The sequence below is a fragment of the Canis lupus genome, chromosome 6 (assembly GCF_048164855.1).
Source record: "Canis lupus baileyi chromosome 6, mCanLup2.hap1, whole genome shotgun sequence".
Classification (NCBI taxonomy): domain Eukaryota; kingdom Metazoa; phylum Chordata; class Mammalia; order Carnivora; family Canidae; genus Canis; species Canis lupus.
The window spans coordinates 7,206,941-7,233,079 of record NC_132843.1 but is presented as its reverse complement, the minus strand read 5'-3'; the positions used below and the strand labels follow the sequence as shown (position 1 = coordinate 7,233,079).

The 26,139-nt window shown below is 39.6% G+C and overlaps 1 protein-coding gene across 7 annotated transcripts in view; it reads left to right on the top strand.

Moving 5' to 3' along the window:
• Positions 1-26,139, top strand: part of PTPRM (protein tyrosine phosphatase receptor type M) — a 779,952-nt gene that overhangs the window by 351,985 nt on the left and 401,828 nt on the right. For 6 of the 7 annotated variants that reach the window (XM_072828757.1, XM_072828756.1, XM_072828755.1 and 3 more), the window contains exons 6-7: positions 17,142-17,316; positions 22,287-22,580. In XM_072828757.1, the coding sequence (XP_072684858.1) occupies positions 17,142-17,316; positions 22,287-22,580 (469 nt within the window). Of the gene's footprint in view, positions 1-15,104; positions 15,238-17,141; positions 17,317-22,286; positions 22,581-26,139 lie in introns of those variants that run through there. The other variant, XM_072828759.1, reaches the window with a different exon arrangement.

The following is a 26,139-nucleotide window of genomic DNA, read 5'->3' as shown; positions in this document are numbered from 1 at the left end:
GCCTCTTGCACAGTACAAAGACTCAGGCATTTTCTTGTGGATTCATTAATATACTGTAGTAATTTAAGTGATAGCTTTTATCAGAGTTTAAAATTAAAATTCTGCTCGTGTGTAGATGTTGCCTTGGCTTTTTTGTTAAGGAATGTATATGTTTGGTCAACCTTTTTTGGTGGCTTTTAGCTTCCTTTAAAGATGATGAGGGGGAAAAATCAGAACTGTATACCAGACCAATTTTGCTATTATATATAAAAGCCATAAAATGATTTGAAAAGATGTAAAATTATAGTGCCCTTGGCAAGCTTAACTTGGGTATTTTACACCATATATATTAAAGCATAAATTTAACATCACTTACCATCATAGAAAATACCAGGAATACACAAAGAGGACTGTCTTTAGTTGCTATAGGAACCATTTTCTCCTTAAAACTTTGAGTGGTTGAAATTACATCCATTATTGTTTTAGTCAATTGAATATCCATATATATATAATGCAACATGAACATTCAGATTGAAACCACCAAAAGCCTTCAAAGCATATACCATATGTTTTAACTTAGTGTGATTTTGGATTAGCTTAATTTAAAGGAAACGATTTCTTTTACATTGACAAACAGTATGACTTACTGAGGAGATTCCAGGAGGCATTAATTAATAAATATTATTTTGTGATGTTACCTAACTCAATCAAGAAAGATATAAATTACTGGTGCTTTGAGAAGGATGCCCTAGAAAAAGCTGGAGCAGCATTTGGAGAGCTTTGTCCTCCCCAGCAGTCTAAAGGCCTCCAGGCCAGGACGGGAAATGGTACTTGAAAACCGCAGGTCGGGACGGTTCAGTTTGGAGGGGAGAAGAGAAAGGCATCTAGTCCTCTCAAGGGCTTCTTATTTGGCCCCAAGAACCATAAATCCTGTGAAAGCATTTTTTGTTGTTGTTGCTTTTCTCATATACATCAAACAGTTCATTTGTTTTTCTTGCTTCCAAAAATCCATAGGTATGTCACAAGAAGAGAAGATAGAGGTGGCTGTGCTCTGGAATTTCTGTGATTAGGGGCTGAGAATACCTTTCTATCTTTCTTTTCCTTTTACTGATCCAGGCCTTGGACTGAAGGCCCTGGAAAGTTTGGATACTATTAGAATCTCTAGTTTTTTCCTCTTCTACCTCTTCTTTTCAGAAGGAGGGGAAAACCGAAAATGTTTCATGTAGGAGGTTTATGTATCCGCCGCAGGTGGCCTTGAGAGTCCCAGGATGTTTTTGGTCTCATAATCTGGCATCACGCACAGAGGAAGGAGAGAGAAGTTGACTTAAGTCCTTTCTTGAGATGGAAAGAAAATTTGGCAACTTCTGATGGGCTTTAATCTTAAAAATGTCTTTTGGACTATAGAGGTGGAACGGAGAACAAACTATGTCCCCCCCTAGTCCTGGTATGACTCAGTGTGAGACAAGACCTGGACAATCTCTGACTGGCATGCAGCGGCAGCCAGGCAGTTCCTACAGAGGATGAACTTTGGAATCATAAAGTAGATTGTTATTCTCTTCTGCATCTCTCCTATTTATGAAACTGCCATCCTTCATTCCCTTCATTCAAAAGAAAGGGCATTGGCTCTTGTCCAAGTGTAATAAAATTGTTTGTCTCTATTATAAGAAGTGATGTCCTCTAAGCACAAAGGACAAGTGACTGACTAATGGTTTTTCTGTTTATTCTTAAGATTTGGAAACCCATTATTACTTTCACTCAAGAAATGTTTGTTACACACTCCACACGCTAGGTATATTAGTTATGCAGTTGTTGCCAAAGAACCAGCTACTAATGACTTCCCTTTGTCACTGTGCATTTTCTCTTCTACTGGTAGTGGTATCTTTACCATATAGATGGCTGGATGCTTTCACAGGAAGTGGATGAAACCTAGACAAAATACTTATGCAGCATTGGGGTATTTATAAGTCAGCAGCAGAATCATTTAGGGAAATAATGATGGTTAAAATAGCTATTCAGAAGTACAAAAATGAGCAATTATTTTCTAACTGGTTCCTTGAAGAAACATTTCTTTTTACTTTTTTTACGCAAGTTGAGAATACACACAGAGGTAGAGAGATAATGTAATAAACCTCATACACTTGGCGTCCAACTTCAACACCTAACAATATGTGGCCAATTGCTGCATCTCTGTTTCCACCTGCTCCCTTCTGATTGTTTTGAAGCAATCCCAGTCATCGTATCATTTAACTTGTAAATGTTTCTCTAAAACAGGGGTTGGCAAACATTTTCTGTAAAGGGCTAGATAGTAAATTTTGCAGGCCAGACGGGTTTTGTTGCAGCTGCTCAGCTCTGCTGTTGTAGTGGGAAAGCAGCCATAGAAACACACACATGAATGAGAGTGGCCGTTTTCAATGCAGCTCTGTGTGTGGACACTGAAATTTGAATTTCATATGATTTTCATTGTCACAAAATATTATTCTTGCTTTGTGTTTTTAATCATTAAAAAATTTTCAAACCAGTCTCAGCTTTTGAGCTGTACAAAACAGGTGACAGGCTGGATTTAGCCTCAGACCTCTGATCTAAAAGACAAGAGCCCTTAAAATAATAATAATAAGCACCATGCATGCCCTGAAAAAATTGTGAGTGTTCAGATTTCCTTGACTGTCTTATAACCTTATTTCTTTTAGCAGTTTGTTTGAATTGTGATAGCAATAAAGTTTACACTTTGCAATTGGATAATGAGTCTCTTAAGTCCTCTTTATCTTTAGGTTCTTTATCCACTCCCCCTCCCCCTTTTGTGGTGATGGTAGTTGTTGCTGAAACTGTGCTTGTCCTGTACAGTTTCCCATATTTTGAGTTTTGCTCGTTGCCCTCCAGGGTGTCATTTAATGTGTTCTTCTATCAATTGTGTTTCTTGCAAATTGTGTTCCTTTTTGTGATGTTATCAGCCACTGAAGACCATTCCTACATTCATTAATTCACTAAGGGTTTCAGAAGGGTTCTGTGATATCAGTACTTCTTGGTTCAGTAGCTAGAATAAGAAAAACTCTCCTGTATCAAATATTGAGTTACCCTAATATGGAAATATAAAGGGAAGATGGTATAAATACTTTGTCCTTTTTTGCAAGTTTTCAAAAATAATGAGGTAGTTAACTGGCATCACCTAGAAGTCATTGAAGGGGTTATTAGTATTATTGTTGTTGTTGCCAACATCATGGTCATCGTCATGACATTGTTGTCATTGTCATCAGCTTGTGGATTTAAACACGTTTGATGTGTTTTGATCCATCACACTTATTATCTTTATTGCTGCTCATGAACGGGGCTTACTCAGGTGGGTAGCTCTTGTCCTGGGGTCATCTGACATGGCATTCTTACTTTCTGGTGGGACAATACATTCCAGGCTTATATTTTACATTTTCCACCTTGATGACCTAGAATCAGCCATTTCTCCAGGGAACCCTGGTTCTTGTTTAGTGGAACTGGTCATTACAAATTACAATCTGAGCATAAGAGGTGCTCATTACTACGTTCTTTTGTCTCTGGATCTTCCCATGGGGCAGAACAAGGATATATACATATGTATGTGCATGCACACACACACACTTAAAACATGTCCTGAGATCATATTGATAATTTCAGTTGAAATTCAGAACCACTGGGCTTTCAGCCTGCTTTCTCTTGCATGTTTAGCTTCATTTTCAGAAAAAGTTGTGTACTTTAAGGTATATTGATTGGGGAAAAAGTGATGTTCTTAGCCAGCCATGCTGAAGACTAGCCCCATCTTTTAGATGGTGAACGATTATGCAGGCACTGCCATCTTCCTCACATTAGAGAGTCTTTATTATAGTTTTGAAGGAAACAGGGTCAATTCTTTGCCTAGCAAACCCAAAGCTTTAAAGTAACAGGAAATGTTTGTCAGTGTCAGGCCTTTAAGTTCCCCAAGGCTCAGTTAATCTAGTCAACAGTGAGATATTTGATTTTAAGACTAAAGAACTTCTAATTTCATTGGTTTCTAATTACTGCATGCATTGTGTATATCTATTACTTGGACGAACTTCTCTGTGAAATTTGAGCAAAGGTTGGTTATATTACAAATACATAGTGAAATGGATTACACGTAAATAGCAGCATGAGATTCGAAATTTCTATAATCAGATTTTTACTTGAAAATGACTGGAAGAGGGATCCCTAGATAGCTCAGTGGTTTAGCACCTGCCTTCGGCTCAGGGCGTGATCCTGAAGTCCCAGGATCAAGTCCCACATCAGGCTCCCTGCATGGAGCCTGCTTCTCCCTCTGCCTGTGTCTCTGCCTCTCTCTCTCTCTCTCTCTCTGTGTCTCTCATGAATAAATAAATAAAATCTTTAAAAAAAAAAAGAAAATGACTGGAAGACTATTATATATATGTTGAAAGAATATGCAGCTTTGGCTATCTGCATGTTACTTTGGCTATCTGGATATTTTTTAGCCAATTTAAGTATGCCTGTCAATGTATATTCATAGTATATGGTAATGTAAGTATGAACTTCTAGTTCCACTCTTCCAAACTGGTAAATATTTGGGTTGGCTTGGTTATGGCCTTGGCCAAAGTCAACAGTATCTTAGTTATTTAAAATATATATGTATATATATGTGTGTGTGTGTAGGTTCAAGAAGGTAGATTTGTTGAGGTATTCAATTATTATTGGATTTAGATTATGTAAAATGTTTTCAATATGTTTATTCCAGGCCTTGCTGCTATTAATGTGATCCCAGTGGTAAGAATTTCAGTCAGTGTCATACAAATGAATGCAAGTGGAATAATACAGACTATATTCCCTGTTGAATAAACAAAGGTGCAGTTGATCCCCAAGGATATGGCTAAGGAAGGGTGACTGGCCTGTATCTCCTCCAAGCTTGTGCTCTCAGAGCAGCTTCAAAATGCCCAGGATTGACTAATTTGATCCAAGTGCTGCTAACATCCCAGACTCAATTTCTTTCAATCATTTCTCTGATTTCCAAAAGACTTAATATGTATCTTTTTGATGGTAAATTGCTGCTCATTTAGAAGTCCTACAGTCAGTCCCTTGCATAAAGGAGATTGTAAGCCTAATTTAAAAGACTATCAGGCACTGCACTTTTTCCCCTAGCATGCTCAGATTGAAATATATGCATGTTTAAAGATACTCTTGCTTTTATACAAAGCCATATTTAACCCACTTAAGATCATTTCATCTCAGACATGGCCATTATGGTTGTTTCATTAAGTTAACAAAAGATGTGTCACCAATTTCTTTAATGACCTGGACATTCAGGTGCCAGGTTCTGCATCAGGTATGGGTTTTTGTTACTGACAGTCATATCCTAGGCTCTCTTTCACTGAGAACTCTAATATTCTAAAGAACAATCTGGATGCCCATCCTTGGCAATGCCACGTTGTCTTGCTGTAATGCTTTTGAGAACATGGGGCACCAGCCCTTGGGAGGGCACCTCTTTCTAACTGTGAGAATTTAGAGAAAACTAGCTGACAAATTCACTGTCTCTACCCGGTGTACATTTTCATCATTTCATTTTGCCAGAATAACAGAAAGTATCCCATAGGCTCTTAGATGCTTGGAAGTACCAGAGGTTCAGAACACATTGTCCTATCTGCCATTCCTGTCATGGGGAAGGACACATGGGGAAAAGGATCATATGCCTTTTCACACCTCCCTGAATCAGAGAAAAGAGGCCACTATCCCCCATACTCCCTGTTTAATTCTGACCTCAGGAAGCCTATCTGTGGACCAATAGGCGTCTTAAAGATCAACTTGTTCAATGCCTAAATAAATCCCTTTCATAGTGCCACCAGCCTTTCCTTGGATGTGCTAGGATGGTTTTTGTGCTAGAGATCTTATAGCAGTTAAAAATATGGCAAAGATCCCTGCCTCTGTGGGATTTGTATTCTAATAGGGGGTGAAAAGAATGATCTCTGCCTCTGTGAGACTTGTATTCTACTGGGGAGAGGTAGACAATGACCATAATAAGTAAGCTATGTGGTATGTCAAAAAATGCTCAGTAGCATTAATAGGACTAGCTAGGCAGGACACAGAGCATTGGCAGGGCCATGCAGGAGAGGTTTCAGTTTTAAATCTGGGGCCTAGGGAGGCCTCCTTGAGAATGTACTTGAGCAGGACTGGAAGGAGGTGAAGGCATAGGCTATGGGAATATGTCGGGGAGGGCCTCCAGGAGGAGGAAGGCAGAGACCTTGAGGGTAGAGTGCCTGGGTGAGAAAGTGACAACATGGAGCCTGTTGTGGCTGGAGCTCAGGCATCCAACAGACTTGTGGGGGTCATGGTAGGGTGGCATCAGAGCATAGGGGTGGAGGTGAGAGTAGGACTCGTTGTGTACATCCTTGGAGGTCACTCTTATTCCAAAGGCTAAAAATGGGAGTTCTCCATTTTTAGCAAAACCTGCCCACTTTTGTCATTTGTTAGATCACGAAACCTGACCTGAAACTCGTTGCTGTTTTTCCCCCTTATAGTCATAGTCACATGATTTGATGCAGAAATATCAGTATCCTTGGTTATGGGGTGCTATTATGTGATGATACATGGCACCATCAAATAATATACAGTATAGAAACCTTTTTAAAATTAAAAGTATATCTGAATTGTGAACTACACTTTACCCAAAGAGTTTCAGATAAGCGGGAGAGCCCCATGGCCATGACACTCAAATGCAGTTCCTATTTTACTTGTCTGGTCTTTCAGTTTTGGAAGACAGTTGTCCTCTCCCTCTTGAGTCATCTGTTTGCAGGTGTTTACCAACTCTTACCCTGTAGAGATGAGTGCTGCATGTTCATGTGAGATCCTCTCCACATTCCTCTGGGCAAGCCTACTTCTCATATGCTCCGCAGAGAATGGGGGTCTCGGAACAGAATGCTGTCTTCTGGGGGTGTCTCCTGGAACCTCCTCTCCAGCTACTTTATTAAAACAACAAAAATCTGAATTAGGTTTGAAAAAAACCCACTTCACCATCTTTGTATACTTGTAAGTGATGAAAACAGTTCTAAGTTATGGCTCCAGTTACCCACTTGTAAAGTCAAGGGAGTACAGGATTGATTTACATTTATTTTGCTTGATATTTATCTCATTAATTTAAATTCATTGGTAGGCTTTGTGGATATCTTTTATCCCATTTTACTCTGGTTGGTTGTCACCTGTACATGTGACAAACACAACTAACTACGACTCTATCAATGACATTAGTAGACATGTTGGAGAAGTCAAGGATATAACTTTTGCCCAGGCTTCAGAAATGTGCTTTAGCATCCATGCTGACAAGCGGCCATAGAGTGTGGTCATTCACAGGCTCCTAGTCTATCCAGTCCTCCTGGCATTTGTCCCATATTGTTCTCCTCTCGTCTACGAAGATGTCACAGGCAAAGCTGCCTGGTGCCCTGCCAACAGCTATAAACACTCTGTCCTCCTCCCCTCTAACAACCCAAGAAATCAGATTTAATACTAACAAAGTGAAGGGTGAGCACTCTCTCTTCCTCCTCCCTCCCCTGTTATCCAAGGACATTCTCTCATGTTTCCTCCATCAACCCAATGCTTCTTCATGCATGTTGTCAATCATTGAGCTAATACAGAACCCAAAGTCACCGTTGGACCAGACAGATTTTTCTCAGCTTCAGGAAACAAAGAGGCTAATATTAAAACATATCTGTAGAATTTCAAAGGAGACAAATAAACATTGTCCAAGAAGTGGGTCTTTCCTCTCTGGGTGAGTTATGACTTCCTCTCAAGGTTGAGCATTTGGTCTGCTGTCATCTCTGTGCCTCGGCCTGTCTCCATCCCTCTGTTGATCCCTTCCTCTGCCATGCCCCCTCACTCTTCTGTTGCCTCACTCAACTTCTCTCCACTCCTCTCTGAGTTTCTATGTTTGCACTAAAGCAGTCTTCCATTATTCATGGTTTCAGTTACTTGCGATCCACCACGATCCAGAAGCAGATGGTTCTCCTTCTGACACATATTCAGGTCAGTTGCAGCCTAATGCTGCATCATAAGCCCACATCATTGCCCTCACTTCATCCCATCACGTAGGCAATTTCTCATCCCCCAGCATCACCAGCAGAGTGAATACAGTGTAATAAGTTATTCTGAGAGAGAGAGACCACATTCACGTAACAACAACTATAATATGTTGCTATAGTTGTTCTATATTGTTAGTCATTGCTGTTAATCTCTTACTGTGCCTAATTTATAAAGATCTTATTTATTTATTCATGATAGACAGAGAGAGAGAGAGAGATAAAGAGAGAGAGAGAGGCAGAGACACAGGCAGAGGGAGAAGCAGCCTCCATGCTGGGAGCTGACGCGGGACTCAATCCTGGGACTCCAGGATCAGGCCCTGAGCCAAAGGCAGGCGCTGAACCACTGAGCCACCCAGGGATCTCCTGTGCCTAATTTATAAATCAAATTTCATTATAGATGTAGGTAGTACATATGTGTAGGAGAAAACATAGTATACTTAGGGTTCAGAACTATCCGTGGTTTCAGGCATGCACTGGGGTCTCAGAACACACCCCCCGCAGATAAACAGGGATGGCTTAATTCCCTTCTTCTCTCCTTTGTCACTTTTCCCTCTTTCTTACTTTTATTCTTTCCGTCTTCACACCTTTTTCTCCTGATGCTTTCCTGCCTTGTTTAGACTTCCATGGTTTGTTCTCTGTTCATTTGGTTCACATTGAGCGATGTCCCCATGTTTGCCAGTCTTTAGGCAGCTATTCAATTTCCATTTTCAAAGTGGGATTTTTCTGCCTGTGTAAAATTACTGGTGATGCTACCAATTTAAGTGATGTGCATCAATTTGAGTGATTTATCTTATAGATATTTAAAAACTGCCATGCGTCCCTGATTCTAAGTATACATTTTAGTAGTGCTACACACTCTTCAGTTACATTATCTTAAGCACACTTAATCTCATTTAGTTTGGTTTATCTATTCCATTTTTAGAAATATCCACTTATGGGTATTAAAGATGTGAATTTCAAGGAATACTCTTGTCTTGTGGAAAGAGGCCAGTGTAGACTGCATCTCAGAATGTTACAGGGAATTTATCATTCTTGAAAATTTTAAAAATGAGATTCATTTTAGTTTTAAACTACTATCTATGACTGCATTTGAATGAAAATTACTGAATTTGTTCAATGGAAGCCATGCAGTACCACAAAAATAAATATAATTTTTTTCTGAATATTTACTTTTTTACCCAAGATAAGCTGAAGATTCCCCCCATTTTATACTGTTTTGAAAATATTTTAAGAAAAGATCAGTGATTCAGGCCAATTCTCTGTCCTATTTCATCTGTTTGTAGTACCTGAAAGGAGCTAAAAAATAATTTGATTTTAGGAGCCATCTGAACTCTTGTTAATAAAACAATCCTTACAAGTAGATATTAATTCTCTGTAGGGCCATTTATATTGTTCATCAAAAAAAAAAAAAAAACCCTTAAAATTTTTCATTCCTTTTAAACCAACAATTTTAGGAATAGAGATTGTCCTAAAATCATTTATAATAGTGAAACATGTAAATAATTTAAGTGTATAATGATAAATTAATATATACAGAAATAATGGTTATAGCTATTAAGTGGGAAACAATAAAAAACATGTTTTTGAAACCATCTAAGGGTATAAACAAGTCTGTAGATATCATGGAGATAAAACACACACACACAAAACACATATATGACTACCATTTTAAATTTATTTAAATGAAAATAATGCATCAGAGAAAAGTAAACTAAAATACCTTAAAATATTTACCATATTTATCTTTAAGTGATTGAATTATGTGTAGTTTTTTAAATGTCTGTAATTTTTATTTTTATATTTAAAAAAAGGCTTCTCTAGGAAGCATTAGATTTTAAAACTCCATATCTCTTTTTATTGTCCCTAAGAATATACTTTGTGTGGGTCTGTCCTTTGCCGATTGTATCTGGTGTCTTGCAGACATTTAGAATGCTCTGCCGTCTAATCAGGATTGTATGTTGGCTTCCCCATACCTGGCTGATTGAACCCTTTTTCTCTTGCTTTCCTCTTCTGCCCTTGCTTGGAAAGATCATGTCTGCTTTGCATCTCTCATTCTGTTCTCCATTTAACTCACCAAGTACATTTTACCTACTTTTTGCAAACATTTTTAACCCTCACTCCAGATTATTTTAGTAGGCAGTCTTCGAAGAAAAGTGCAAAAAGCTGAAGTTCATGCTATTGGTCTGTAGTAGATAGTGATGACTACATATGCATAACATGAAGTTTACCATTTTGACCACATTTGAGAGCATAATTCAGTGGTTAAGTACATTCACAATGTTATGTAACTATTACCACTATTTATTTCCAAAACTTTTCTATCACCTGAAACAAAACCCATTAAGAAATATTGGGTTTCCCATTCCCACTTCCCCAACCTCTAGTAACCTTCATTCTACTGTTTGTCTCCATGAATCTGTTTATTCTAGATACCTCATATGAGTAGAATCATACCATAGTTATCTTTTCATGACTGGTTTATTTCACTTCACATAATGTCATCAGAGTTTATCCATGTCGTAGCATGTGTCTGAAATTCCTTCATTTTTTTAAAAAAGATTTTATTTATTTATTCATGACACACACACACACACACACACACACACACACACACACACAGAGGCAGAGACACATGCAGAGGGAGAAGCAGGTTCCCTGCAAGGAGCCCGATGTGGGACTCGATCCCAGATCCCAGGATCACACCTGGAGCCGAAGGCAGACGCTCAACCGCTGAGCCACCCAGGCTTCCCAGAAATTCCTTGCTTTTTAAGGCTAAATGATATTCCATTGTCTGTAGAGGCCACCTTTTGTTTATCCATTCATCCATCAGTGGACAATTAGGTTGTTGTCTACCTTTGGGCTCTTGCAAATGATGCTGCTGTGAATGTTGGCACATACGCGATGTGTTTGAGTACTTGTTTTCAATTCTTTTGGGTTATATGTAGGAGTAGAATTACTGAGTAATATGATAATTCTGTTTAACTTTTTTCAAGCATTGCCAAACTGTTTTCCACAGTGACTGCATCATTTATAATCCCACCAGCAATGCACAGGGTTCCAGTTTCTCTACATCCTTCACAACCTGTTATTTTTAATTTTTATTTTTTTTGAATGATAACCATCTGCTGGATGTGACATGGTATTTCATTATGGTCTCGATTTGTATTTCCCTATTGACTATAGATGTTGAGCATCTTTTCATATACTCATCAGCTGTCTGTACATTTTCTTTGGGAAAAATGTCAATTTAATTTCTTTGCCCATTTAAAATTATTTTGAGTACAGTTGATACATGTTCCATGTGTACAACATAGAGATTCAGCTTTTTTACATGTTAGGATATGCTCATCACAAGTGTACCTACCATCTGTCACCATACAATGCTATTCCAGTATCATTGACTATATTCCCTATGCTATGACTTTTATGCCCATGACTTACTCATTCCATAACTGAAAGGCTGTATCTCCCACTCCCCTTTACCCATTTTACCCATCTCCCTACCTCCTTCCCTCTGTCAGCCATCAATTTGTTCTATTTACAGGTCAGATTCTGCTTTTTGTTTGTTTATCCATTGTTTTGGTTTTTAGATTCTATATGTGAGTGAAATCATATGGTACTTGGCTTTCTCTAGCAGACTTATTTCACTTAGACTAATGACCATCCATGTTGTTATAAATGCTTTGCCCATTTTTACATTGGATTGTTTCTTGTTGTTGCTATTGGTTTGAAGGACTTCTTTATGTATTCAAGATCTTAATCTCTATCATGTATATGATTTGTTAGTATTTTCTCCCATTCTCCATTGTTCTAATCTCTTAATAGTGCCCTTTGAGGTACAACAGTTTTAATTTTGATGGTCCAGTTTGATTTTTCTTTTGTTGCCTGTGATTTTGGTATTTTATTTAAGAAATCAATTCTGAATCTAACATCATGAGGATTTTAATTTTGATGGTCCAGTTTGATTTTTCTTTTGTTGCCTGTGATTTTGGTATTTTATTTAAGAAATCAATTCTGAATCTAACATCATGAGGATTTTCCCCTCTGTTTACTTCTAAGATATTTATAGTTTTAGATCTTAATTTTAGACATTTGATCTATTTTGAGTTAATTTTTGTATGCAGTGAAAGATAAGAGTCGAACTTTATTCTTTTGCCTGTGGATATCCAGTTTTCCCAGCACCAATTGTTGAAAATACTGTCATTTCCTCATTAAGTGGTCTTGGCACCCTTATCGAAAATCCACTGACCACGTATGAGTTTGTTTCTGGGCTCTTTATTCCATTGATCTGTGTCTGTCTTTATGCTAATGTTATGCTATATCTTTGATTACTATAGCTTTGTAGTAGTAAGTTTTGAAGTTGAGAAGTGTGAGTCTTTAAACTTTGTTTGTTTTGCCTACAGTGATGACCTGTGAATTGAACTTTCACCAGTCCTTAAGATCTAAACCTATCTTAAAGATTTGCTTGTAGTTATGACAAATCAGGATTCATGACTGCTGTGTATCTTTGAAAAGCCACAGGTTTTTTTCAATATCTTGATGGTTACTCTATTAGTGTCCTATTGCTTCTTTAACAAATTACTAAAGACATAATGGCTTTATTATCTTATAATTCTAGAAGTTAGAAAGCATCATATAAGGTGATGGAAAGGCTGGTTCCTCTTGGAAGGTATTGGGGAGAATCTGTTCCTTACCTTTTGTAGCTTGTTAGAGACCTCCTTTATTTTTTGGCTCATGATCCCTTCCTCCATTTTAAAGCACATCACTCCTACCTTTGTTTCTGTGGTCACATTTCCTTCTTCTGCATTTGACCTTCCTACCTTGTAATTACAGTGGGGGCCCATCTGGATAATTTAGTATAATCGTCCCATCTCCAGACTCTTATTTTAATCACATTTGCAAACTTCCTTTGACTGTGTGTAGGGAGCATATTGACAAGTTCTGGGAACTAGTCAGTAGACATCTTTGGGGACTGTTATTCTGCCTACCTCAATCATGATGAGTGGGCATTGTTGGTGACTGAGCGATACACAGAATCTCTAAAGTATCTTTATTTTCCCTATTGGTCTCCCTTGGAGCAAAAGACTAATTGTCCAGTTTTAGGATGTGGAGTGTAAATCTGTCAATTTAGCCAATCCATGTTTCTCTTCTACCTATGAAACATTTTTTTCCACTGGGACTATGATTTTTAGAGTCAGCACAAAGTTACTGACTTTTTTTTTAAGTTATTGAGTTTTATATCTTATGCATCCATGTACACCAAATGAATAAGATCCATTTCTTGACTTGAAAGACATTATAGTCTGCTGTAAGAGGAAGATGTTACTGTAGTATAACACACTTTTTATCCATTTTAGTTTCTAAATATCTTTAGAATCCCAAACACCTTTAGAATCCTTTCTTCCTCTCTCTCCTCCTTTTGTTGTTTGCTGATTTCTAAAATGAATTTTTTAAAAAAAATTAAAAATTACCAGTTTCCCTTGACACCACCTGGGATCCCACATTTTTTCCTTCAGTCTGTTACTGTAGCCATAGATATGTTTATGTCACCCCTCTACCTAAAATCCATCCATTCCTGGAGTCAGGATAAACTATAATCCTCCGTATGTCACATTCCTGGTTGCAGCCCATAATGAGCTTATCTTTATAGCCTCATCACCTGCCATTCTAGATGCACTTTGTTCTAGTAGCATGGAATCAGTTGTACTTCCTAGATCATTCCATGTTCTCTTGACTTCTTGACTTTTTTGCAGAGCTCTTCTCACTCACTGGGCTCCATATCTCCTCCTTCCCAGCATCCTCCAGCCTGGCCTCAAGTAGTGCTTTCTAGAAAGCTGATCCAATACTCACCCCCCTTCTTCAATGCGGTCCCCCTTTTCTGGATTTGCTATGCAGTTTAGTGCTCTGTACTATAATCATTGCCTTACTTGTCTGCTTTTTTCTAACCAGACTGGAAATTCAGTTAGGTAAGGGATTGGGCTTTTGGCTCCATTCTCCCTAGCTATGATTCAGCGCCTGCCTCCTGAAAGATTTTTTACTAAATGTTGGTTAAATGAATGCTTGGATCCATGTAACTTTGAATGATTGAAGACAAAATAACCTGCAGATTTGAGCAAGATATACAATTTGGTATGGATTCTAAGCTAAAATGATTATTAGTTATCCCTTGGTTTCTCTTTCCTATGTAGTATTTCTCTTGAAGAAACTGAATCTAACTTTCTGTGTGATTCAATACATGGGCTTCAGAAAGAAAGCCCAAGTCCTGGGAGGTCATATGTTAGAGTCGTGTAGAGTTGTTAGTTTGAGGCTATTTATTTTAAAGAATAAATCTGTGGCATGAAGACAATAGCTATGAAGTAATACTCCTCTCAACATATCTATACGACCAAAACAGAGCTTTTCTTAAACTTGAGTGCCCTCAGTGCAGCCTTGAATCATGAGTGATCATTAAGTGCATACTTTAAGATTCTTTTAAATGAACATTCATTTGAAGTAGGTTTATTCTAGTAGGCAAAAGACAATGGGATTACTACAAAAGTATATTCTTAACAGGACTCGTGCTGCAAGGGAGCAAATAAATAAGATAGCCTGTTTTTGGTTGCTGTTATTAATAAAACAAATACAGATATGAAATCTGCCTTTCTTTAGGACTTCAGTTTTTTCTCAAAACTGGAGATATGTTTTGTTTTGTTTTTAGTTTGGAAAAAGACAAACAGAATTATAGAGGATTGGTAGACCTGAGGTTACTCCTTGTGGTAGAATTTGATTGTTTATTTGCAAGGAAGGATGGGAGCCTGAATGTAAAGAATACAGAGAAGAATGCCTTCCCCCATTGTATTAATTAATCATGCCAGATTGATTTTATTTTGTTCTGCTCTCCTGACTGCTTGGCGCAGACCAAATGTAGAGGCTTCAGTAAAAACCAGGACAGACATAAGACGCATAAGGTGTATGTGGAATGTCATGTTTTGAAGCTATTCCCAAAGCTGTTGTGGCAGGTAGCAGAGAAGGTGATGCTGGGGGAACTCTTCTTTCCTGCCCCTGATGTTTCCTTCCCTGTGGCAGGAACTGTACCAGCAGAGCACTCTGCTGCCTTTTCTCTGCCCAAGCAGAAGCTGCCTGGGAAGGAAGCTGTGAGCATGCACAGCCCAGCCCCTTCTTCGGGAGCTGACCCCCAATGGGAGCCCTGTTCTTCCATCCTGTGAGTTGGACAGCAGCAGCCAACATGTGGGAGGCCTTTGTGGTTTCTAAGGTGGCCTGTGCCTGGGGGGGGGGGGGGGGTGAGTCTTTAATTCTTGCTAAGTATTCACAAGCCCATTGTCACTGCACATCAGCAGTATTCTGTGAAACCAGCTTCCCAGGCAGTAAAAGTGGTACAGTGACAGCCTGTCCGCCTCTCTCCTTGACCTTGCCATGCAGTTGGTCCAGAGTTTGGGTGGGGAGACGCGGTGCTGGCCATTAAGCCAGTGTGCTTGCATATATCTTTACATTTTTGCAACTGCCCCGTGAGTGAGTTGTGTCATCTCCTTGTTGCAGATGAGGGAAAGGAGGCGCTAGGAAGGTAAATCACTTTGCGGTAAGCTTTGGCACCCTGGTCAGTCTGGCTCCAAATCCATGTCCATTAGGGCATACTGCCAAAGGAAAAAAAAAAAAAATCACAGAGAAAAGCTTTGAAAAGACTTTGCATAGTATAAATCACTAAGGGATATAGATGAGTTTCATTATGTGTATGCAGCCTAGCATTTTCATACTCTTACATAAAAACACTTCAATAGAACCTGCAAGTCCCTGAATGCACAGGTGTTTCCTTACTTCCCTGGTTCCACCGGCTGCCTTAAATTCATCCAGAGCATTCAGTTCTCTCTCACCATCCCAGGCTTCCTTCCAGTTTCTTCTGGCTAAATAGAATCCTCCTTCTCTCCCACCGCTCTCTCCTTACCCTTCACATCTCAGCTCATGTCCTCAAACCGGCCTCCCACAGCCACCATAACTGAAGATGGTGGTTTCTGCTAGTCATCTGATCTGTCCCTTCACCACACTGGCTGTCACTTGTGATTCTGTATTCATTTCCAGCCTATTCGTCCCACTAACTAGAGTGCCAGGGGCACCACAACCACGCTTCTGTCATTCACCATTGAGCCTGGTGTCTTAACACAGTTGATAGCACCTGGTTGGCCCCCAAAATGGATTCAGAGTGAACAAATGGACAGAGTGCCTGGTATCATGCATTAACCACAAGATCTGTGCCCATTGTTTTTTACTCCATGCTTGCAAATACCCTACTAAAGATAGCCTCTTTCCTGGTGATTGTGAACAACTATTAAGAACTAAAATTTCTAGCCTTTTTGTGAGACTCTAAGCTATAGGAAACATAGAATAGATTTATAAGGCTACATAAAAAGACATACTCAAAGTGTTGGCGATGGTGTAAGACAAAGCTGCCACACGGAGGGAATCTGCTCTATGTGGGTTTTGAAACTCTGGGATAGGGGAGAAATGTTTCTTGTAGCATTTCAGCGTCAGGTAACATTAAGCATCTACTTGGTGTTTTTATTCTGGAAGAGCATCATAAAGCTTAGAATAGCCTGTCAGACCTGTTCGGTAAGGAATATGCTAATACCTACTTATGTTTTTAATGTAATTCTTAATAAATTGTCTCCTTGTTCATAAATAAAATAAGGTCAGCAATATGGTAGCAAGTGAATTAATTCTGTTTCCTAGCCAGGCATAACAACTTCAAATAAAGTGGTATGAAAATACCAAATGGTGATCGTTTGGGAGTAAAATGTTTTTCCATATGCATTTTTCTACTCCTGGTGAGCTCATTTAACATAATTAATATCTTGAAGGCCAAAAAAAAAAAACAGAGCAAGACATTTTCTGCACACTTAATTTTGCATCCCTCAATCGTGAAAGTGTTGATCATGGCAGGATTTTAGTTTCCTGGCCAGCTGTTCTCTTGGAACCAGTGCCCATGGGTAATCAACAACAGAACCAAGACCCACATGGAGATAACAGGGATAATATGCCATCAGGTGTCTTACTGGTTCAACTTGACAGCTGATATTATTTCTTTTTGTACCCCCCACCCCTCCATTTATACAGGGCATTGATGTGCGGGATGCTCCACTCAAGGAAATAAAGGTGACTAGTTCCCGGCGATTCATAGCTTCATTTAATGTCGTAAATACAACAAAACGAGACGCTGGAAAGTACCGCTGCATGATTCGCACTGAAGGAGGTGTTGGATTATCAAACTATGCAGAATTGGTGGTTAAAGGTATTTAATGTATTTTATACCCCTAAATAGTCATTATGTCAGATGGTTGTCAGTTCATTATTTGTGTGAAGCTCAAACTTACCCTTGTCTGTTTCAGAACAGTGGCTTGGTAACAGAGTAGTTCAGTGGATTGCATTTTAAGTACAAATTTTGTATGTGAGCAATATTTTTGAAAAATGTATTTTATTTACATCGGTTTAGTTGCATACAAAGCACCGAATGTGCTCTTGGCAAGTTCTTCTGCCAACTGTGTATACAGAGATCGCAACCTATAAATTTTTTTAAGGAATGAATTTTTTTTTACTGATAGAAAATCACTTAAAATGCAAATATTCACCAGCCAGGGTGTTTATGATAGCACGGTGGTTAATAAAATGAAGCAATGCCAGTATAAAAATGCTCACTCATATCACACAAGCCATATTGATAATACTGAGTTAACATTCATAATGTCGCAGTTAGGTTCCATTAGTATATTTTGCATGACTGAAAAATTGAGTCATTATATTCAGGAAGGTGGGGTTTGAGGAAAAAAAAAAGAAAGGAAATAAGTTTCCTTTGCTGGTCTAATGCTTTTTTTGTGGACTGAGGAGTTTATGGTATTAAACTGCCAAGGCAATTCTTGATCCCAGACAGAATAATTTGGACTTGTGGATGTACTATGAGGCGTTTTTAGATCATTTGTGTCAGGCCATTGCTGTTTTATCCTAGGAGAACAGAATGATGCCTGTTTTTGAAATTTTTCCCCCTGCATTGTTTAAATATGAAACATAAAACTGATCTCTTTTGGATGGGCTCTTCCTTTTATCAGCAAATTTCTCTGTGCAAGCAGTTTTAAAGACCCAGAACTCGCTATGTGGGCATGGGCCAGTGGCTTACCAGCTCTGTGCTGCTCTCTGTAAAATAGACATGAACAAGGTCACCTACACTGTAGGGTGATCAGGAAAGTCAAGCAAAACATGTATGAATGGCACTTAGAATAGTATACATAGTAAGCAGCCAGCACCTGTTAGGGCCAAGATGAGGACGACGAGGAGGGTGAGGTGATTCTTACCCTCTGCTCCTGTACATCAGTTTGCCTCATTTGTCATTGCTCTCTTTCTGAATTTTGTTTATTTAATTTAAAGATTTTATTTATTTATTTGACAAAGAGTGAGAGAGAGAGAGCCCAAGCAAGAGGAGCAGCAGGCAGAGGGAAAGGGAGAAGCAGGCTCCCTGCTGAGCAGAGAGCCCAATGCAGGGCTGGATCCCAGGACCTCAGGATCATGACCTGATCTAAAGGCAGACACTTAATCAACTGAGTCACCCAGGTGCCCCTCCTCTTTCCAAATTTTAAGACATAAATGCCTGCCCAGATATTACCACCCATTGAGCGAAAATCTCTGGGGACACACTCTCTGTTACAGAATCTATAGGTGGTTTGGGCATATGCTTCTGTTGTGAAATCACTCCTGCCAATATTATTCACTCCTGGCTCCTGAGAGAATTGTGTTGGTGTGAGCCTGCCCCCGAGCAGCAGCAGTGATTGATGTTGCACACGTTGAAATACCTGCTCCACGAATATATTTTGCCACAGCAGATTCGTAGGAATTTTGGTTTGTAGTGAAACTTCTGCTGGTCTGGCTGGTCCTTGAGTTTAGGCTTAATAACTATAAGAAAACTAACACTTGGGCAGCCCGGTGGCTCAGCAGTTTAGTGCCACCTTTGGCCCAGGGCCTGATCCTGGAGACCTGGGTTCGAGTCCCATGTCGGGCTCCCTGTATGGAGCCTGCTTCTCTCTCTGTCTCTCTCTCTCTTTCTGTCTCTCATGAATAAATAAATAAAATCTTTAAAAAAAAAAAAAGAAAACTAACATTTCACAGTAATGCACACCCTACTTTGTAGAGAAGCAAGGACTCACCGTGTAGAAAATGGACACCGTTTACCAACAAATCCAGTAAAGCAGCAGCCTCGGTGTTCCATAGCTGAGTTCTTTATGATCATTATTATTATTGAATGTTCATCTCGGCTCAGTTCTTCGTGACTGTGTCCCATTGTCTGATTGATAGTTGCCAGGGCATCTCACTGTGACCAGCCATGTTCTTAAGGCATCATGCTTCATTATCAGTATAATGTAAATCTAGTAACCTTGCTAAAAATTGCCTCATTTGTTGGGTGGCCTAAGTAAATCATAAATGTCTAGTCTTCCAGAACAAATGTGAAACAAAGAATGAACGAGTTGTTATTCACATTTATGCAGCACATTTTCCTGCCTTAGGACAGCATGATGGCAGCTTGGCTTATTGTGATTGTGTTAAATGTCCAGGCACCTCTCTTCATTCCTATGCATGACCAAAGCCAGGGACGGCTGGCTTGCTGTTGTAGCTCAAATCTGAAATTTGACTTTTCCTCCATTTTATAATTTTATAGCCAAATTTCATATATTTTATATGTTTTTATTTTGAATATATTTTATATATGTTATATTTTAAGATGAGATATATTTTATATTTTAAAATGAGATAACATGCTGAATTGTACTAGCATGTTATACTTAACTGAAATATTACCTCGAGATGATTACTTTAAAATAAACAGTGACACTTTGTTGGCCACTTGTATATAGATTAACTATATACAAATATAACTAAATATAGATTTTTTAATATACATTACTCTGGGGTGTTAATCTTCTAAAAATTGGACAAACTAAAATCCATGGAGTTTGTAACTTTCTAAAGGTCACACACTGATTTGGCACCAGCCCCCAAATCCTGCCTTTTCTTCCTTCACTTTGGGAAAAATTATCCGAAATGTTAATATAAACTTATTCTTGTACGGATTCTTTAAGCAACCTGAAAGTCCCTTGGAACATCTATCGTAATTGTTCCGGGTTCCAGCTGAATCTTTCATTTGATTTCCCATATCTGATACTTTTCTTCATGGGAAATTAATAGAGAAAATATACTCAGGTCAAACAAGCATTAAAGTCATGTCTATTTTAGGATATAGTAACAATATCCTAAATGAATTGGTGGGCACTCACTAACCTTCGTGGCTTTGCCCCTGAGTTATATTTTGAATGGCAGTTCAGCAACCCTTGCTAGCATTTGCAACTTCAAAGTAATTAACTGCTCTTTCAGCCTGGCTACATAACTGCCTTAGGATATACTATAAAATGCCCATTTCCTGTCTCGGTTCAAGGAATTGCATAATGATATAAATTGATGTTAAATCTTTATGAGTTGAGTAAGAACTGTTTAAAGAAATGAAGAGCTAGCACAAAGTTGTAGTATATAAACAATAGGAATAATATTTTAGTACATTTACATGAATTCCGTAGTCTTCCAAATACAAGTCATCCTTTAGTGCCTATTTTGACTTAGTCTAATGAGATTTCCCAGCTATTTTTGAAAGTCAGTAAGGTTCATCGCACCTTGACTACAGAAAAAGAACAAAGACACCCCCACGCACCAAAGAGAACTGTTGTTACTGGTAGCTTATTCTAGGGATCAACCAGGTATGGTCTCAATGACCAACATCAGATGGTCCTAGCTGCTGTGAGAGTCATTTCAGCAGGAAACAGAACAGTCATCAGTTGGCTGTGTCTTCTGTGGTGACAAAATTTGCAGCATGCAGGCTAGTGTATGCCAGTACTGGAACATAGCAGGCTTTATTTTTTGTGCATTCATATGCCCTACCTGAGGAGTTGAAACATACACACACACACACACTCCCCAAAAAGACATAAACCACCTGCGGAAACATGCTTAAAAAATCAGAGAGAGAGTCAAATTATAAGAGGCTCCTTAACTCTAGGAAACAAACTGAGGTTGCTGGAGGGGAGGTGGCTGGGGATGGGGTAACTGGAGGATGGACATTAAGGAGGGCATGTGATAGAATGAGCACTGGATGTTATATGCAACTGATGAATCACTAAACTCTAATTCTGAAACTAAAAAAAAAATCACTAGATCTTAGGGTTTTTTTTTCCTCAGGTGGAGGTTCATTAAGATAGAAATATGTTATTTTATATAATTATCTCCTTTCCCGGTATCATGTGTGGTGCCACTTACAGTGACAATGGGCATATAGAATGCCTTCATTGGGTGTCTGGCAAGCCGTTCAACCGACACCTCACTCACATACTGGGAATACTATTTAAAATGACATTGTCTATTTCTCCCTTCTCAGACAACGGTGTAGAAAAAAGTCCATCTCAAGTTTTAAACAATGAAAGAGACCCTCTTGGGTTTAAGGAGTATTTGCTATTGATCGCTTAGAATTTTATCAAGCTGGGCATGGCTTGCACTTTGCTTTAGAGCTTTTCTTTCTACTCGCTGCTTTCATATGACTAATTACTGGTGGCTCCTTGAACAGCAGCAGTGGTGGGCTTTATTATCCAGAGGTCTTCCTTCTCCTGTGGCTGAATGAGTCCACTAGGATGGCTTTTGGAGCAACAAGTCATCCTGGAAATGCATTTATGAAGAGGTAAACTATAATTTCCACCATGTTTTAAAATTGATGATATCTGTTGAGCAATAAGTATGAGGAAACTGGATTTAATGAGCTAGATAACTAGCACCTTTGATGATTTTGAAGACATTCTCAATAAGGAATTTGGCCATAGAAAGCCTCCTGGAGTTTAAGGGCTATCATTGAGAGAGCTTTTAGCAAGTTACTTTTAGTAGGGAAAAAAAAATCCTTTGATACCTGTAGATGTCTGAGAAAAATTAGTTATGTCCTGTAACAAACTGTGGGGTATGCCTACTTAAGAAAGCTTAGATATTAAGACAGTTTATTTCACAAATTTCAACACTGTGAAAAACTTCACCAGTATGCCTTTCCTTAATAACCTAAACAAACCCATCCTTACCAATTCATTCCTGACACATTCATGGTTTATATACTGTAATAATTGATGTACATTTAGCTGGTTTAAAACTGAAGCACAAAGTTTCTGAAAGAGGACTCTCTGATTTGCCTTCCAGAGCCTCCTGTTCCGATAGCTCCACCTCAGCTCGCCTCTGTAGGGGCCACCTACCTATGGATTCAACTAAATGCCAACTCCATCAATGGGGATGGGCCCATTGTCGCCCGAGAGGTGGAATACTGCACAGCTAGCGGAAGCTGGAATGACCGACAGCCAGTGGATTCCACGAGTTACAAGATTGGGCACCTCGACCCGGATACAGAGTATGAGATCAGCGTGCTGCTCACCAGGCCGGGGGAGGGTGGCACTGGGTCTCCTGGGCCGGCTCTCAGAACAAGAACAAAATGTGCTGGTGAGTAAGGGATGCCTGGGACTGGTCACCACTGTCTTTCTGGGCGTTGTGTTTGTTGGGTGCCTAATATGCTTCCCCCAGCTCGGTCACTGTCCTCTGCGGAAAGGAATAATTCCCTTTACCTGTGAATAGTAGCCCACCTGCCTGTGGAATTTGGGACCTCAAGGCTTGGTATCTTCGGGCAACCTCCACCTCCTTTTTTCCCGAATTTTTCTTTATACTTGCCTGGGAGTATTTAGTTCATATAGGAGATCTCCCTACAGTTGACAGAAACTGACTACTTTAATGACATTTGCTCCTAGGTCAGATCCTCCCACCCTGGTCCCCTTGTTTTATGGTCATGGTTGATGTGCTTTGAGCCTGGAGGGGCACTGGAATAATAGAGTCCATCTTAGAGATGGCCTTAAAGCTGTGTTTTTATTGATGGATATTTAATGGAGGGGCTGCTTGCCAGTGACACAGGGCCCATTTGTAAAATAAGTAAGGGTGATTTGTGGGCTGCGTGCAGTCTTCAGGTTGAGATTATAAAGCTCTAATTGACTGTGCTGAACCCGTTCTGCAGCTTAAATAAAGTAGGGTTGATGGAGGGAGAAATGTAGTGTCTTCTAAAGATCAAAACCTGAAGCAAGCTCCCATGAGAGGTGATAGTGCTGTTTCTGTATGGCTCCTTTCTGCTAGGGAAGTAGAGAGAAATAATATTGCAGGATACCCAAGTGTTCTTTCCTCATTTAAATGAAGAATCTCTGTATTGAATGGTGAGCCGAGGGGTGGCAATTCAGTAAATTTTTATGGAATTAGTTGATTCTTCAGATAGCAGTATTTATTAATAGGCACAGAAATATGTTTCATGTCTTTTTTAAGTTTTAAAAATCCTCAAAGCACAGTCTGCCCCTGGCTGGTAGGAGAAACTATTAAGCCTGAACGGTTATAGATGTTCCTTTTTTTTTTCCCCCTCTGTAATATGGAGTACATTGCTTCCACAAGTTCAAAACTCATGGGCAAATTCTGTTCTCATGTTGTTGGTGGTGGTATTGAATTTCATTAGAAAAGAGAACAGCTACCTTCTTCTGGGGATGCGTCATGGGCCTGTTCTAGCCAACCCTGCCTCTGTTTCCCGGATCCACTGCTGGGGACTCACGTCACTCACTGTGCTGGATCTCTAGAACGAACTGCTATTCTGGACTGGCCGTTCTTGCAGCCCTGGCTGCTGGGTCCACGGAGAAAGAAGTTTGAAAATTCTTTCTCTCCCTCACTTTGCCAGATGATGGCATCTCCTCTTTCTCTTTCATTGAATAAAACTGCCCTCCTTTTTTGTAAGATAATTTCTTATATTATCCTATCGTCTGTTGCCGGGCAAACAGTAGCGAGGTAGAATGCCAGATCTATCATTTCACCGTAGAGGCATTGCTTTCAAACCTGTTATTGATTTGATAACTGCCTTGTGAAGGCTCCAGGGCAGATTCTGTCACCCCCTTATTACCAGTGGGGAGACGGGAGCCCACAGGACCTTCTGTATTCCAGGCATGATCCCTGAGCAATGCATTCAGTGTTATTTCACTTTGGTGTGATTTTAAGGACTTCTATTTTGGGCATGGCAATATATAGTCTCCCTCTCTGTCCAAGAAAGGGTTAGAATTCCATTGTCTAGACTGGAGAGAGGAGACCATCTGTTTCATTCTCCTCACGAACTACCCCGCCTACTTAATGTTTCCAGTCCTGTCCTCCCCTACAGATTTTTGTCTTGTCTCTTGCCTGTACATTTCAGCTCCTGACACAATTGTTAAATACATTTCCGTGAATATAATGCTTGCTTTTTTTTATTGCTGCTGAATATGTACATAAGTAACTCTCAAAGAGACCGCATACCTTTTATAAGAGATTATCAGTCTTTTAAAGAAATTAAAAGTGATTTTGAATTGATATTTGCATGCCAGCGCTAGGCCTGAAAAAGTATTATGCCTCAGGTAAGCAAGGAAGCCTAACGACAGAGGATGCTGTTAAGCTGTTTGCACCCTGAGGGGAGCACTGCTTCTGGAGTGTCATGCTCGGACATTGAACGTGGCCAAGAGAGCTGTTGTTGGACAAGTCAGTCTTAGGAAACAAGCTTATGTGAGGTCAGAGAGTCAAAGCTGAAAGAAGGGGAGGAATGTGAAGACAAATTTCTCTTTACTGTATGAAAGAATATATAGTTTCACTCTTTCTTGACCTGAGGCTTTTGAGAAAATGTGAAGATAAGCCTGGTGGTCGTGGCCGATGAGCAGTGGGACACTGTGGAGGGCAGGCCTGAGGTACAAGGAAGGACACAGGTACTGCAGACTATAGACTAGAAGGTGTAGGATGGTCCCAGACTGTCACTCGGATGGTTGGTGAGCATTTGGGACTCACAGAGAGCAGGTCATGGAGCTCAAAAGCTGGGAGGGCCTCTAAATATTCCGCAGAGTAGAAGGAAATTGTCCTTGGCCAGGCTTGAACAGTGGGTGAATCTAATAGGGTGATAGGCAGGAGGAATAATTGCACATTCATCCTGTGCGGTTTAAAACCCAACAGTACTACTGTGGAATTAAAGTAATAAAATTTAGCAGCAGCATATACAAAAGAGATTGAGGATGTGGCTTCAATGAATGTGAATCTACAGTATGATCTGTATCACTCTGTACTGTTATTTCCTTACCACCATCCCCCCCTCTACTGCACACATACACACACAAAACCTACTATAATCTTAGGTTGCATTAAGAAAGCCAAACACCCATGTTGAAGGAGGTGATAGTCTTATTGCTACAGTGCTAGTTAGCCTCCCTCTGATTATCACACTTATTTCTGCTCCCTGCATTTTAAGAAAGAGAGTACATAATGGACTATGCTCTAGGGATAGCACCAGGGTAGGAAAGATTCTGGAACCTTGGTCCACCAATGAGGAATGATGGAAAGAATTTAGAAAGGTGATGGAGAAGAACAGAGGGTCTGTACAAATCTGACAAGAACCGAATCATGAATAGTGAGTTTCCAATGGCTGATCCATTTAGGCAGAACCTGACATTGCAGAAGGTGATTTCTATATTCAGAAAAGGATTGAACTGGTTGACCCTGCAGGTGTCTTCGACATGAAGATTCTATGTTGTTCTCTTTCTTTTTTTTTTTTTTTTAAGATTTTCTTTATTTGTTCATGAGAGACACAGGGAGAGAGAGAGGCAGAGACACAGGTAGAGGGAGAAGCGGGCTCCATGCAGGGAGCCTGATGTGGGACTCGATCCTGGGTCTCCAGGATCACGCTCTGGTCTGAAGGCGGCGCTAAACTGCTGAGCCACCGGGGCTGCCCTGTTGTTCTCTTTCTAAAGAGATGATCCATCATATGTTTCTACCCTGAAAGTCTTTGACTTTCACTTTTATTTGATCCTTGTCTGGAAACTCCATTCTTGTGCATGTCAAGTCCTGCTCCACAAACCAGTGGAGGGAGGTCAGTAATGGCATTTACAAAGGGCTGAGCAAAAGGGCAGGATGGAGGGAGGTAGTGAGTTTTTAATACTGCTAAATAGATAACATTTGAAGAAGTGACTCT